The 15,935-nt window shown below is 39.5% G+C and overlaps 1 protein-coding gene across 4 annotated transcripts in view; it reads left to right on the forward strand.

Moving 5' to 3' along the window:
- fhod3a (formin homology 2 domain containing 3a) overlaps positions 1 to 15,935 on the forward strand; it is a 70,658-nt gene that overhangs the window by 32,173 nt on the left and 22,550 nt on the right. For all 4 annotated transcript variants that reach the window (XM_016675173.1, XM_016675172.1, XM_016675174.1 and 1 more), the window contains exons 4-8: positions 3,594 to 3,661; positions 4,106 to 4,211; positions 14,265 to 14,359; positions 15,469 to 15,580; positions 15,687 to 15,781. In XM_016675173.1, the coding sequence (XP_016530659.1) occupies positions 3,594 to 3,661; positions 4,106 to 4,211; positions 14,265 to 14,359; positions 15,469 to 15,580; positions 15,687 to 15,781 (476 nt within the window). The remainder of the gene's footprint in view (positions 1 to 3,593; positions 3,662 to 4,105; positions 4,212 to 14,264; positions 14,360 to 15,468; positions 15,581 to 15,686; positions 15,782 to 15,935) is intronic.

Raw genomic sequence — 15,935 nt, forward strand, 5'->3', positions numbered from 1 at the left:
TTTACGTTGCTCTATGATTTATAAGGGTTCTCGGAAGGGTTCTTGTTAAACTTCCAAGAAAACGAGCCCATGACAAATCTTCGCTGAAGCTTTTCCGCTTATTTTGTTACATTTAACAACAAAGACATGTGTTACAGACAGAGATATAGAAAACACTAAAAGATGCGACAACCCTGCAGGTTTAAGTTCTTGTGTTCACATCAGCTGTATGTTCTGGAGAATCTGTTGAACCGAAATAAAGATTTTGTCACATTTGCTTGTAGGCATGAACATAAATTCTGGACTTGTGAGAGCACCTGAATATAAGCCACGCCCACTTAATTTAACCCTCCCACAATCTTAGCGTGACGCTCTGGATCAGCGCGGCAGATGTCACGGTCGGGCAGCGGGGAGGTTGTCCCGTCAGACTGTCAGTTCCCAAAACCACACACATAAATAAAAACTTGTTAAAGCACAGATGGGGTGTGACCCTGTGGGACCACACACGGGGTAAAAAGCTTATGGGGTCCAAATGACCCCCATCTTAAGACTGTGGGAGGGTAAAAAAGAAACAAAAATTGTACGTATATCGGCCACACTCGTCTCTAAGCCACAGGTGTCCATATTGTAACGTGAGACATTTACATAGAAACATATATCTTTTTTATTCTATTGAAATACATATTGTAAAATGCTTTTTCCGAACAATGTCTGTAACACAACTACTTTAAAGGAATACAGTAGCCTCACGGATTGATCGCTGTCGTTGCACTAAAACCACCAAAGTCAGCGTCAGAATTGAACGGTTTCACACACACTTCCTCAGTCTCTCTTTTGTTTTCTCTTTTGTCTCCAATCCAAGTGAGCCTGTGCCGAACTCTTCATCACGCAGCCGTCCAGCCTTTTAAAACCCGTTGGTAAAAATCCACATTGTAGTGTTCAAAGCATGTGAAAATAGCAGCAACTTAAATCCAGAAATTATTTGTATTTTGGTAAAACCATTGTTTTCTATAAAGTTGGAAAGATGCTTTAAAATTTTACAGCATTATACGTACAAGAATTCTCCAAAAGTTGTGAAAAGAGAAGTCGGAAACTAGTCAGGAAGACTTCCAGGAGTCATTCCACATTTTCCATTTGTCAGGATTAAGGAGTACGATTGTAAATCAGAACTTTTTCAAAGAAAACATCCAACTGTTGCAAAATCTACCATAAATCTTGACTCAGAATATTTAAGTTTCTATAAAAAATGAACTTGATCTTTTGTTATCTCTTTTATAGTTCCATGCATGGTTTGTTCGACAAACAAACTATGCCGAACAAACCCTACGACCCCTAGGCCGCAGGGTTCCTTTGTATCTGTATGAATTGGATGTTTTTGTCAATGTGGATGGTAGATAGTTCAGTCAGTTTTGACCCAAAACCTTTAGGCACTTGCTAGAAGAAAAATAAAAAGCAGGTGAAGAGATTTTATTTATACATCCAAATTAACAAAAACAATGTTTAATAAGAAGAAAATGAAAGTTCTGGAGTGACCTAGTCAAAGTCCAGAACTACTTCTCATTGGAAATCAGTGTTGTTGCCTGAAGAGGGCTGAGAGTAAGACATGTTCTCACAATCTAAAAGATTTTGAGAACTTTTACAAGGTAAACTGGAAAAATATTACAACGTCAAAATGTGGAGATCTAAGAGACTCCAGCCAAACGAAGGTTTATGCTGAAATAAAAGCTTAAATGTGTACACATTTATAAAACCAGGCTATTACATTTTATGATGAATTGTACTGAACAAATCTCACATCACAATTTTCAATTCAAGGTCTCAGTTTTTACATCCCAATGTGTGGCATTTTAAAAGAAATCTTCAGATTTTTGAGTTACTGTAGTTTTTTTATATTGTTTGGATGACTTTTGGGTAAAATCCTTGGTATGTTTATTGATGGGTTTTTGGGTGTTTGGCTCCATCGACGCCCTTGCTAACCTCGACATGTTCATCTTATTGCACCACTGCACCGTTAAGATGGATCATGTGGATGATTTAATGACCTTTCATCATTTGAGCACCACTATGTTGGCTATCAGAGGTTCATATCACGAATGCCGTTGCTAATCTCTTAGAAATTGTCCTTCAGAGGTGGAGACAGACGGGCCAGTAATTCTTTGTCTGAGTGAGGAATGATAATGATTCTGACCCTTGAGTTGGGTTAGCCTTGAGTAGCAAACCCGGTACCATGGAGCCGTGCCAAAAACCGTCTTTTCCTTCCACGCTCAACAGCATCATCATAATAACGAACCGTAAACTGTACCAGCAGATATGCTGACTTTAATGCACTGTATGTACTACACACTTCCTGTTTTGCTATGGTTACAAATGTGACATGACCCATATGGGTCAGCTGTTCTTCAAAAGTGGAAAGACTTGTTAATACAGAAGGGCAGATGTGTGTTGATTGTCATATTGAAATGTCTAAGCTTGGCAATTTTTAAATTTAGTTTATTCTGGGTAGATGGTGGATAACGCTTCGAAACACGTATAGACATATTTCACCGTGGCACGATCAATTAAAATGAGCTCGATGTTTTCCATTCTGACGATTAACATTTATTAACGTACATTTTTTTATATAAATTTCATAACCCATGTTATTTATGGTTTAGGTTGTATGTTGTTTGTGTTTCCTTTTTTGGTCATTGTGTTTTATTTTCAACTTTAAAACATCTTCCAGTTCCAGTCTGAATAACGACCTCGCATTATGATGCCATTATCAGTATATCTGTTCTTAATAGTCTCAAAATAGCAATATTATCGTTTATCACAATAGTTTCTGGGATAATTTATTGTCCAGCAAAATTTGTTATCGCAAGGCTTATCCATTCGCAGACACAAAATCAGCATTCTTCCATGGTCATGTTGGTGTTCATGCTTCAAACCTACAGAAAACTGGAGAACATAAGAGAAATTGTGCAAAGAGACATGGCCAAAGATCCCTCTGGACTCATTCCTATGAGATGTTGTTATATAGCACTGCTGTAGTTGTATGAAGTTTCACATCAATGCAGTGAAAGATGTAAGAAAATTGAAATAAAACTTTAATAAAACATCGTGCTGTTGTTTCATTCGAAGAACTTCTCAGCAGGTTAGGGATCACTGTGAGGGTATGAAGGCCTGTAGACATCTGCCCTGAAAAGTTTCCGAGTCGTGACCCGAATACTTCAATGTTGAACTCCAGCCAGCAACCCATTAACATTCCAACAGACCTCGGATCGTCCTTGTGTCATACATGTGTGTCCTTCTGTATGTATGCATGTGTGTGTGTGTGTCCAGGAAACATTTCATCCACATGCCTATGGAGAAGTTGGTAAAAGTGAAATAAAGCGCTCGCCTCAGTTTACCAAATCGTGTGGTTTTGCTCCGTCAAACTGCTGCCTGTTGTGCAACTTCGACACAGCTGAAACTCATTTCACCTACAGGTTTTATTGATCCTCTCCTCACCATAAAACATGTGAAGACTGGAGAGAGATGAAAGATGTTCAGGGAGATAAATGTCAACATGTTGCTGTGTACCAGCCTTTGTTGGGTATCATAAATGCACTTTGTTTTGTGTTCCTTCTCTGCAGAGAAACTCTATAACTCCAATGGACGGGACTTGAGAAGGGCTCTGTTCTCTTTAAAGCAGATCTTTCAGGTAACACGTTGTAAATGCAGCAAGCCTCAGTTTGTTGTCACAGACAAACTGAGATATTCCTTTCAACTTAGCAGTTTATATTTGGGTGTGAATAATTTAGGGAAGAGAGTTTAGACAATTCATTTTTGTGCTCAGCTACTTTGAAGGACTAAATAATAGGCTAAATAAAGTGCAGCTGAAGGCAACACTTTTATTTTTCACTTGTTCAGCCAGCTATGCTGACTTGTGTTGCTTAAAATGTTTACAAAAGGAAAAACAATCAAAACATCTTACTGAAAACCCTGAAGCATTTATTAAAGTGAGAAAGTTGTGCTGATCCTTGTTCTGCACACTACTGACATCATGTGGTAATTTGTGAGATTGCAACTTTTAATGAGTTGTCAATTATAGTTTCATTTTACAGTTAGATGTTTTTTCTTTTTAATTTTCTCTCTGTTATTTCAGGATGATAAAGACCTTGTCCATGAGTTTGTAATGGCTGAAGGTTTGACTTGTCTCATCAAAGTGGGAGCAGAGGCTGACCAGAACTACCAGAACTATATATTAAGAGGTAATTCGTCTCTCCATTACACCCAGTAATGTTGTACATATGTGGAAACCCCAAAACAATAATCTGAATGATATAAAAAAGGTAATGGCAAAGCTAAACCCCATTGGGGTGGAAAATGACCCGCATTTAAAAGTGCAGCAGGATGACCAGTGGTGGACCGTAGAGTCGAAGTGAGCGGTTCAACTCCCAGGGTCCCATCTGTTGTAGATTTTAACCTGCTTTGACATAATTCAAATGATGAGTCATCTCCAACCCAGTTCGGCACCTCCCTGTTCATGACCATTCATTGAAATCACTTAAAAAGTGTGTTCAGGCATTCATGTAGAAAGAATTCGATTGGATGTTCTGGGACGTCATAGTTTTATCTAAAATGAATTAGATTTTTTTTTTTAAAGTGCTAAAAATGAGAATGATGTGTTACCTTATAAATTAAGGTGTAACTGGAAACAGATTTGATTTACCTGAACATGAGTAGATTTTTTTTTTAAGTACGGTAATAAAATAGCACATCTGGGTGTGTTTGAACTTGTGCCTGCAAGTGGACCGGTAACCACTGTCACCACTGAGACGTTGACTCTCCACAACTTCTCTATTTTATTAGTGAACTTTTGGTATTTCACAGGTTTCTGTTTCTTTAAATAACATTTATAAACCAACATGGTGGGCAAACTGGAGTTCAGAGAGACATAGACATGTGACAGGATGTCTGCATATTATTAATGCAGTTTATCGACATGTGACAGCCTAGCTATCTATCTACATAGATAGCCCATATATAGCGACCTAGCTGGCTCCTCATTCACAGTGAAGCATGGTTGTGGCCACGCTATGCTCTGAGGTTAATCCTCCTTCGAGGATTGTGAAGGACATTACAGACAGTTAAAAATGCTGTCAGAAGATTTTTGGTCAAGTGTAAAGCCAGAGAAAAACACAGTGTTACATTTCTGACAATGGACAGACAAGGATTTGGGCTGAGTCAACACAGAGACAGGAAGAGGCTGTGGCTGAGGAGTTAGCAGGCCAAACTGAAGAAGAGGCAGAGCGTGGTAGCTTCCATCGCTCAGGATATGGTTTATGGCCCACAGTAAGATACTGACTGAGTTCCTCTCACACTGCTCTTTAGTCCTTAATCATATAGGACTTTTTCTCAATGTGGAGATAGAAAGTATATGAAAACTGCATTGTAGCTTTCCTTTGTTTTTTTCTGTGCTCTGCTTTCTGTATCATTTATGCTTTTACAAATCACAGTAAAAGCATAAATGCGAATCTTGTCCAGTCTCTTGCCATTTGTCTCCCATAATTACCATTTACAAAACAAGAAATCAAAACTTTAACTGCAGTTTACAACAGAATGTCCCTCCAAAGTCCTCTGTTATATTGACAACATGGCTAATCAATTTGTCTGTCTTATCCAAACACAATGAATGAAACAGATTCTGAGATGCTGATGTGTTCATTGATCCACATGGTTTATTTTCATAGATGAACTAAGGATTTTGAGAAAGATGCTGGGTTTTGCAGGTAACCCATCATGTTTTTCTGTTTGTGGGAATCATTTTGAGAAATGCACGTACCTTTTTGCAACTTTCAAGGATGATTCGAGAAATGCTCCAAAACGACTGAGAAAAAACTGTAAGATACAGCATGCAGTAAATCTCTTTATTGCCAAAATAACATGAGACAATCATGATTGAGGCATAAACATAAACATGGCACACATTCTCCGGTCAAGGTCATAAACTTATGGGTTTTTCTGAAAATATAAAGATGGATATGGCAGCTTTTTTATTTTCCTGAGTCAAAATGCATTGTTAGGCTGGCAAAGGCGTCTTTTTCCTCACCTGGTGTAAAATAAATTTAACATAATTTATTAATGTTATCAAATAAGTTGAAAGAAAAAGTGTATCTGGTTTTATATTATAAATGCAGTTTGCAGTGGAAGATGACATATTTAGCATCTTTGCCTTTTTGTGTGACCCAGATTTTCACCTGAAAATAAAGGTTGAAAATGAAAATCCATGCTAGTGGAAAACCGCCGACTGTTCTTTATCAGCTGGCAGCTGAAGTACATAAAAAGAAACTCCCACAGCCAAGCACACGAAAAACAATCAGCTTCCTGCATGTAATATTAAAGATTTATCTGGTAGCCCTTCTCGCACACTATCATTATCAGTAATATATTTGCCTGTGTTTAAGATTTACAGCTAAATCAGAAAATGATTCATTCTGACACTCTCGGTAGGATTAACTAGAACAGTTGCCAGTTTGGTCTTTTGTTGGTTTTATGTAGCTTCTTTGTCATCAGATCTTGAACAATCCTTGCTCCTGCACAACCTGTATTTTAATAAACTTCACCATACTTTGACATAAGCTTGAATCAAAATTACAGTTCTAAACAAAAGATCTTGAACTTGCCTGATTGAGCACATTTCAGTCTGAATGTTTCTTGGCTCTGGTTAAAGTCACAGTTCCCGTCTCAGATTTCCTTGATCAGAACGCCGTACGGACGTATTGAACTCTCAGCGATGCGTTTCTCCTCCTCTGCTGATGTTCCTGCTGGAACAGGGATGAGCCAGTAGTTTCCATGAATCTGTCTCTTCTCTGGTTTGATTCGGTTTTGCATGATCACTTTGTATTTTTTTCCTGTGATCTTTGATGTGAAGGTTTTGCAGTAGATCTCTGCCCCATTAAGTTGAGGCGTTGAGTAGATCCCTCTTCCGTATGCTTGCCCATCTCCAGCTTTGTAGTGATTCTTGATGATTCTTGATGGCTCCTTCTAACCCGGTTCCATGGTAGGACACCGGCTACTCTCAAGGCACGGAGTTACTCCTCCATCCATTGGTGCCCAGCCAAACGTCTCCATCCGGATATTTACCTTTGACCTTCAGGGCCATGCGGTACCAGCCTTTTGGACGCTCGTACGGCTCATTTCCTCTCATGCAAGCAGCCGAGTCAGAGAGATTAGTGAAGTCGAAGTCATAACCCTGGTCAAAGAATTCCTTCTCATCGATGAAGAACTCCTCTGCAAAGCTGGTTTTCTTGCTGAGGATCAGTTGTATAAAAAAATCGTCAACTGATAAAACGGGAGCAGCTTTCCAAGGGTTCCCGCCATCGAGGGCTGTTATTTTTGTCCCCAGAAGCGCGGAGAGAGCCTCAAATCTCACATTTGCATCCAGAACCATGTTTGACAGAGAAACAAGCTGCTGCTTTCTGCTGTCCGAGTGTCACTTCTGTGGTGACAGGATCTTCTTATCATGTAGTCAAACAGTGACTACACGATAAGAGGTCGAACTCTCTTACTTTCAGTTTTAAAGTTGTTTTCTGGAAACAGTGGCTTGTATGTAAGATGCAAACAAGCCATCACATTTACAAGATACAACACAAAAACTAACGATATTATTAAATATTTCGGAGTAATAACAATGTGTCAGGCAATAAACCATAAGAAATACAGTCCTTGGACTTTGCAGGTACAAGATGTAACTAAAACTAGGCAGTTCTTGTTTAAAACCAGATAAAGAAATTGGAGACTCCAAACTCCACCTGAGCTTAAATCCTGTTAAATGAGTTGTTAGTTTTCACTTTAGTCTTAGTTCTGATCAATGATGTTGACCGCAGGTTGTCGAAACCACTTTCTATTAATATTATTATTATTATTTTCTTGCTAGTTGGCACTTTTGCAATGGAGAACCGATGCAAGTTCTCTTCCAGTTCCCAACTATACAGAGAATATTAATATATAAGCAGATAATTTACGAACGCTGTTGTAAGTTAATGGTCAGGGTCTGATTTAGGCTCCAAGGCAGGAGAACAGAAAATCTTTGAAACGGAAAAGGACTGAGAACTGCTGAGACTGAGAACCTGCAGAAAACTGTTGTTCTGCTCACCCAGTGATTACTGGTGGCTTCTTTGCCAACCAACATAAGTCTCTTATCTCTTAATAATTTAATAGAAAAAGCTTCAACAGTCTTAGTAAGAAGCATTGCATTCTCCATCTCATTAAACAATCAGTGTTGAGCCCTTTGCCTTTCACTATAGTGAAATGAAAGCAAGCAATTGTGCTGCTAGTGGAAACCCCCGGTGTGGCCTGTGTCTGTTGACCGATGACTCATTTCCATAAAAAACAGAAAAAAAAAAAAAAAAAACCACCAAGCAGCAATAAAACAACCAACAGTTGAATACTTGAACTGACGATTAGGATAACTTATGAACCTGAGACAAAATAGGTGCATAGAAATACTTTTCCAGTATTCTTTATCCAGTGGATTTGAAGCGCAGTATTTGAAATCTGCATTTTAAAATATTGGCAGCTAAGCAAAGGCATAAAATAAAATGTCTTTGTATATCTTCATAATGGGATTAACTGCTACTTTTTGAGTTGCTTGATTAAATTTCATTTCCACAAATTCACATTTTATAACCTTAAACAAGAGCACCAGTATTTTTAGGATTATATCGAAAATGAAAGAAAATTTACCTAATTCTCATTAACGCTGATTCAAACCTTTTCTTTCCTCAGTGAGATTAGTGATAAACTATTCATCTTCAAGAAATTTGGAGAGCATGTTTCTTGGCTCTAGTCTTTTAGGCCTGTGGAGTTAGTCTCCGACTTCCTTGATCAGAACGCCGTACAGACGTATTGAACTCTCGTTTCTCCTCCTCTGCTGACGTTTCCGCCAGAACAGGGATGAGCCAGTAGTTTCCATGAATCTGCCTCTTCTCTGGTTTGATTCGGTTTTGCATGATCACTGTGTAGGTTTTTCCTGTGAACTTTGACGTGAAGGTTTTGCAGTACTTCTCCGCTTAGGCGGGCGTTGAGTAGATTCCTCGCGTCAGGCGTTGAGTAGATTCCTCTTCCATGCTGTTGCCCATCTCCAGCTTTGTAGTGACTCTTAATGATGCCTCTGGCTCCTTCTAACCCGGTTCCATGGTTGGTCACAAGCCACTCTTCAGACACGGAGTTACTCCTCCATCCTTCGACCTTCAGGGCCATGCGGTATACCAGTGCTCTCTGATTTGGCACTGGTAAGTCAGCAAGCAGTCGAGTCAGAGAGATTAGTGAAGTCGAAGTCATAACCTGGGTCAAAACAGGACTTCTCGTTGATGAAGAACTCCTCACCATACCTGCTTAATTTGTCCAGGATTAATTGTATAAAAATGAGTTTTGCTTTTGTCCAAATGTAAAGTTGAGACAGAAACCAGCAGCTCCTTCCTGAGGCCCAAGGTGCCAGCACGCCGCTCTGTAGCTACAGGATGTTGTGATCAGACAGAAAGTGTCTAAAGTCAGAAGTGGGAAATTTATTTTACTTTCAGTTTTAACTTCTTTTTAAATTTATTTTGGAACCACCACCAGCAGAAACATCATTTTTAGATCACCGTGGTTCGCAGTGAAAGCTCCCATGTTGACTGAGTTTCCAAATGTTCGTTTGATGATTACATTTGGCTAAGTGGCAGTACAGAAGTACAGTACCAAATATCGTTTGTTTTTCTCATAGTTGCTCAGTTCATTTCAGAAGGGACATCTAAAGATATGTTTTATGATCAACTTAGGGTTATTTTATGTAACTGTAATTTTAAAAGGGAAGTTATTTTATCAACTGGTACAATAAACTACAAACAAACAAGCTAAAACAATTTACAGATAATGTCAATCTTACCCAAATTGTTCAAAGCTCAACAAGAGCAAAAGACAACCAACCCAACTTCTCTTCCAGTTACCAGGATTTTAAAGAATGTACAAGTAGATGATTTATGAATGCTGTTTAAGGTAGGGTAAGCGTTCACCCGGCACATGAGTGCATGTGTACATATTCAGAATATACATAAAACATGCACAAAGTCTACATTGTTTTGTTAGTTTAATGAAAAACAGCTGCAATAGCCTTAGTAGAAACGTTGCATTCTCCATCACATTTACAGTTTCAATCACTATTGAGCCCTTGGCCTTTCACAATGGTGAAATGAATGCAAGCAATTGTGCTGCTAGTGGAAACCCCCGGTGTGGCCTGTGTCTGTTTATCGATGGCTCATTTCCATAAAAAAAAAAAAAAGAACCCACCAAGCAGCAATAAAACAACCAGCAGACGAATACCTGAACTAATTACTTTATCTTACAAACCTGAAACAAAATACGTGCACAAAATCAAAGTCAAAATCTGCAGCTAGACAGAACGAGAAAACACAAAAAGGTATAAAACAAAGAAAATGTTATCTTCATGATATCTTCATAACTGCAACGTTGTGAGTCGCTTGATTAAGTTTCACTTTGTTTTTTATTCAGAACAATGCAAGAAAAATCAAACCACAAACAAAACTGTCAGATTTAAGCAATGATGCTGCATAAACTGACTTGCATTTGGTAACTAAACTAGTGCGCCAATTTTTTAATCAGCTACAAATGCATATAAAATTAAACAATTTACAGAATGCTCATAACGTAAAGCTGATCAAACCTTTTCTTTGTTGGCTCATGTGAGAAGAATTAAATTGTCCACAATGAAACAAATTAGATTTCATGTTTCTTGGCTCCAGTCTTTTAGGCCTCTGGAGTTAGTCTTCAACTTCCTTGATCAGAACGCCGTACGGGCGTATTGAACTCTCAACGATGCGTTTCTCCTCATCTGCTGATGTTCCCTCCGGAACAGGGATGAGCCAGTATTTGTCACAAATCTGCCTCTTCTTCGGATTGATTCGGTTTTGCATGATCACTGTGTAGGTTTTTCCTGTGGACCCTGACGTGAAGGTTTTAGAGTACTTCTCCGCTTCATGAAGCTCAGGCGTCGAGTAGATTCCTCTTCCGTATACTTGCCCATCTCCAGCTTTGTAGTGACTGCTGATGATGCCTCTCTCTCCTTCTAACCCGGTTCCATGGTAGGACACAGGCCACTCTCCAGGCACGGAGTTACTCCTCCATCCATTGGTGCCCAACCAGGCGTCTCCCTCCGGATATTTACCTTTGACCTTCAGGGCCATGCGGTACCAGCCTTTTGGACGCTCGTACGTCTCATTTCCTCTCATGCAATCAGCCGAGTCAGAGAGATTAGTGAAGTCGAAGTCATAATCCGGGTCAAAGAATTCCTTCTCATCGATGAAGAACTCCTTCGTCGATGGATGAAATTTGCTGCATGCGCTAATGGTTATATTGTCGGGGATCAGTTGTTTAAAAAAACCTCCAACTAATAAAACGGGAGCAGCTTTCCAAGGGTTCCCGCCATCGAGGGATGTTACTTTTGTCCCCAGAAGCGCGGACAGAGCCTCAAATCTCACATTTGCATCCAGAATCATGTTTGACAGAGGACAAGGTTTCCTTCCTCAAGCTCAATGTAACCCACGTGACCAACATGACCCAACCACCGTCCCTTTAAGCTCTGGGATCCTCATGTGTATTTCCGGTCTTGTGCGAAATTCTGTTCACCTGTGAAAATCTGTCCCCCCTGAGTCGGGAGCGCGCATTGCAGCCAGAGAGGCGGATCCGGCGGATCTGACCATTTTCACGGCGCTTCTGATCGATTTCTCGGTTAAAAAACCCCCCAAAAAAACAAAAAAAAAACTACTCGTATAATCATGTCATTGTTGTAACTTTCAGTTTAATCGGCAGGTTTCAAAATTTTGTTATTTGTGTTATTTTAAACACGAAGAGAATCGATCTTTTTTCAACTTTTGTCTCTTAATCGTCACAAATAAAAGTCAGTCAACAAACACAGGTTTCCAACACCTGTGTAATTTTTCATTTCTGATACAAGAGGATGGAAGTTGGCTGGGCACAGGGCACAAAAAATAAAGACTTCCTGAAAAGATCATAGAACGGGATTTTGGTAAATCCCGTTCTAATATAAAATATGACAGATTACTGGATTAAGGAAATGTCTAGTATGCAATCACACATAATTTTTGAGAATTTGGAAACAGTAAATTAATTTGTTTCCATTTTATGTATGGGGAACAGATTATTTCAGGCGCCTGAAATATCCATTCTCTCCTCTCCTCCCCCCATAACTTTGGGAAATAAAAAGCAACTGTGCCTCAAGCCCCTTCAGCCCCTCCAACCCATTTGTCCACTGATTGGCAGGGAGCCACCTGGACCCAGCCACTCCATTACACCACCAACCCACAGGGTTCCTTTGTCAAGGAACGGCCTTATTCCACAGGACGTTCAAAGAGTTGTGGTGGAGCATATTGTAAAAAATAGTTGACTATTCTACAATCGTCATCCGCTACATGACCTTACTTCCGGCTTTCCACCTATCCTCCATAGCAAGTATGTATTTAATTGTTTTTATTTCCCCCCGCCATTTAGCTTATATAAATATAACATTTATATATGAACTTAATGTATGTTTTCTGGCCTTTTAGGTCAGGTTTTTTTTCCTCCTTCATTGACTCACTTGATGACGGTGGATGGCGAGCTACCCACACACCACCTGGTGGTAGGAAAACGAAACGACACTCTCCACACAGGAAACAAACTAAACTCTAAGGGAGTATCTAAAGGAAAAGAACTATTCTCCCTTTGTTCGTGGACTTCTTTTGGACTTTTGGATTTGAAGTATCACTGATTATTATTTTTCTTTTTTGTTGGTTGCTTTATTTTTCCCCCTCCTCTTGTTTCTTTGAGCAATTTATTTTGGTTTTGTTGTTGTTGTTATTATTATTATTATTATTATTATTGCCACTGCAATAAATGCCAGTGTAAACAAACCTCTTTGCATCAGTTGCATTAATTATTCACCCAATCATGACTCTATGCCACACCTACTTCTGATTCTACAAACTGGTTAACACCAAACCTTGCAGTCCAGACCTGCGCATTTATCAAGAGCGTTACATCAAGATGTCCGAGCTTTGCTCTGTTGCAACAGGATGTCATATTCATCCAGCAAGATGGGTGGAGTGTCTTTTCTTACTTTCAGTTTAAAGTATGTTGTTGTTGTTTTTTTTGTCAACACCAGCAGAAGCATCCCTGCAGATTATTGTGGCTCTCAGTTCAGTCTGTAGTTTGCAACTTTTATAAAAATATATTTTTCCATATTTATTAAATCTGTCACCATTACATGACGGTTCCTATGAGACGGGTCATCTGAAAAAAATCACGCTCTTCCACCTCCTCCCAGTGTTACTACCGCCGTCTGCAAAAATGCAAAAACAACCAACCAGAGACAATAGGAGGGTGTCAACAGCCTCCTGTACTGTAAAAAATTCTAATATAGCTGTTTAAATATGACGGTACAGTACACATTTTATATTTACAGCTTTTTACTCACTTCAAGCAGTTTAGTGGGACGCTTTCTTCCACTATTTGAAATCTGTGCAGATTTCCATGAGCTGAAAGATCATAACTTAAAAAAGGACACAGAGACCAGCCTGGCTGCTCACCATAAAGACTAAAACTGATAGATTTGGATGCAGATGCAACACAATCTTAGATACAAAGCATGCAAGATAAAAAGAAAAAATAGCTTTGTTTTTTTTAAACAGGATCAGCCCTGAGTAGCACAACTTTTGGCACTTAAAGTGCAGTTATTACAAATGAACTTTCTTCCTTTATCTCTAAACCACATACCATTTGCTCCACCCTACTCAGTCATGATTCTGTAAATGTGTGACCAATACAGATTTCAAAGAAGCTGCCATGTTTAAGGAGGACAAGAGTTAAAAAAAATGTTTCGGTTTGGCAAAATGAAAAGCAATAAAACCGTTACCGACAATTTGCTTGATGCCGTTATACTTTTCAGCTCCAAACTCTCCATGATGCCATTTACAAATGTGTCAGTCTGAGAAGTAACAGAGAAGTTTCTTTTTTTTTTTTTTTTTCTGATAGTTTCATGAAAAGTGGAATTTCTCAGCCAAAAGACTCTTACTCACTTACGGCACAATCAAAAGTTGTTATTTTCAACGTGTTGATGTGTCAAAACATTTTTGAGAGATTTTAGAACTTCAAATTGCGTTGATTTCTCGCCCGTCGCCGTTAAATTAGCTTGTGTTTGGTCTGAATTCAGTACATAGTTGTGGATAAAAATCTCAAACCTTGTATCTCTCTCCTGATCCTTCTGTCAGCTCTGGGGCAGATCATGCTGTACGTGGACGGGATGAACGGCGTCATCGGCCACCCGGAGACCATCCAGTGGCTCTACACTCTGGTTGGCTCAAAGGTAACGGCGAAGCGTCTGTGCACAAAACGAAAAAGAAGAGAGAGAGAGAGAGAGAAAAAAAAGAGGACTGCAGGCTGTCATTAGCTTTGAACAGCCACCCATTGTTTGGGAAACTGTATTTTTAGCAGCCATCCAAGGAAACGCACACAAACACATCTGTGACTTTAGCCTGCGCTCTCAGCTGACGTGGTTCGTTTTTCTTTCCTTCTTCAGCTGATCTTGCGGAGAGCGTGTAAACAGATATTATAACGTGTGCGGCATATAAACTCTGCATTTAGGACTCTGCAGCACCTTTTGTTGGAGAGCTTCACCGGCTGCTGAGGGAGGACGAATCGCATGCAACACCGGGAGAGGGGGGAGATTCGTATATATATAAAAAAACAACACTAAAAATAATCCGTTTTACCGTAACAGCCACTTTCCTGACCGTAACTGTCACCCTTAACATCAAATGCAACCCTAACTGCAGTCTGTCTGTGAACTGACTCTCTTCTCTGAAACGCATTTTGCATTATGGAGGGTTTTTTTTTATTTTATTTTTTTTATCACCGAATCCCAGCTCTGTGTAAACAAATGCACATCTTCGCAGAAGTGCTACTGTTTGCTTAGAGACGGAGACAAACAAACAAAGGAGCAAAATAACGTCTGTTTTTCTTTGCTTCCACATCTTAAAACTATGCTATTCATTATGTGTCAAAGCATGAAGCAAACTAAGTCCCCCCTAAAAAGCGTCGTGGTATCGCTGTTTGAACATTTTGTTCCCACTATGTCCACAGATCATTTTCATTTTCTACCAGTTGTTGAGATATTTTGGTTTGATTTATTTTTCTGTACAATAAAGCAGGTTGAATGAGGATTAGAATCACACTCAATGGGAATATGGCATTTTTAAGAAAAATTTCCACAGTCCATCTAGAATAACACATTGCTACACCAAGTGAAGTGGGGGAATGAAATGGTTTATTTTGGGGAGTCAAATAAAAACCGGGAAGGGAGGAAACAGTAAGTTGTGATCATGAAATGGGGTAAGAACAGGCAGTGTTTCAGAAACACGTTTCAGAAACGTGTTTTCACGTTTGTTTGGTTTTTTTTTGTTTCCCCCCTTTTAGTTCCGTCTGGTGGTGAAAACGGCTCTGAAGCTGCTGCTGGTGTTTGTGGAGTACTCCGAGTCCAACGCGCCACTGCTCATACAGGCCATCACCTCCGTGGACGCGAAGAGAGGTACAGCCATGTATATGTATAAGTACTTTCTCCTCGTATTGATTTTTTTATTTGTTTGCTTGAATGCAGATGAGAGTTAATATTTTATTATCCGTGCCAATTTCAGGCTGTAAGTCTTGGTTCAATGCAATGGAGATCTTGCAGGAGAAAGACGGAGTGGACACCGAGCTGCTGGTCTACGCCATGACCCTCATCAACAAGGTGGGCTGATGAGAGCTTCTCTGGAGTATTTTGAGCCCCTTCAGTAAATAAATAAATTAATAATAATAATAAATAGTTTTTGTGGTTCATCTTGGGCCATGTCCAGGGCGTGATTGCTCTCAAAGGGCCATTTGTGCCAGAATGTGTTGATAAA

This window comes from Poecilia formosa, unplaced genomic scaffold, assembly GCF_000485575.1.
Source record: "Poecilia formosa unplaced genomic scaffold, Poecilia_formosa-5.1.2 Scaffold107, whole genome shotgun sequence".
Classification (NCBI taxonomy): Eukaryota; Metazoa; Chordata; class Actinopteri; order Cyprinodontiformes; family Poeciliidae; genus Poecilia; species Poecilia formosa.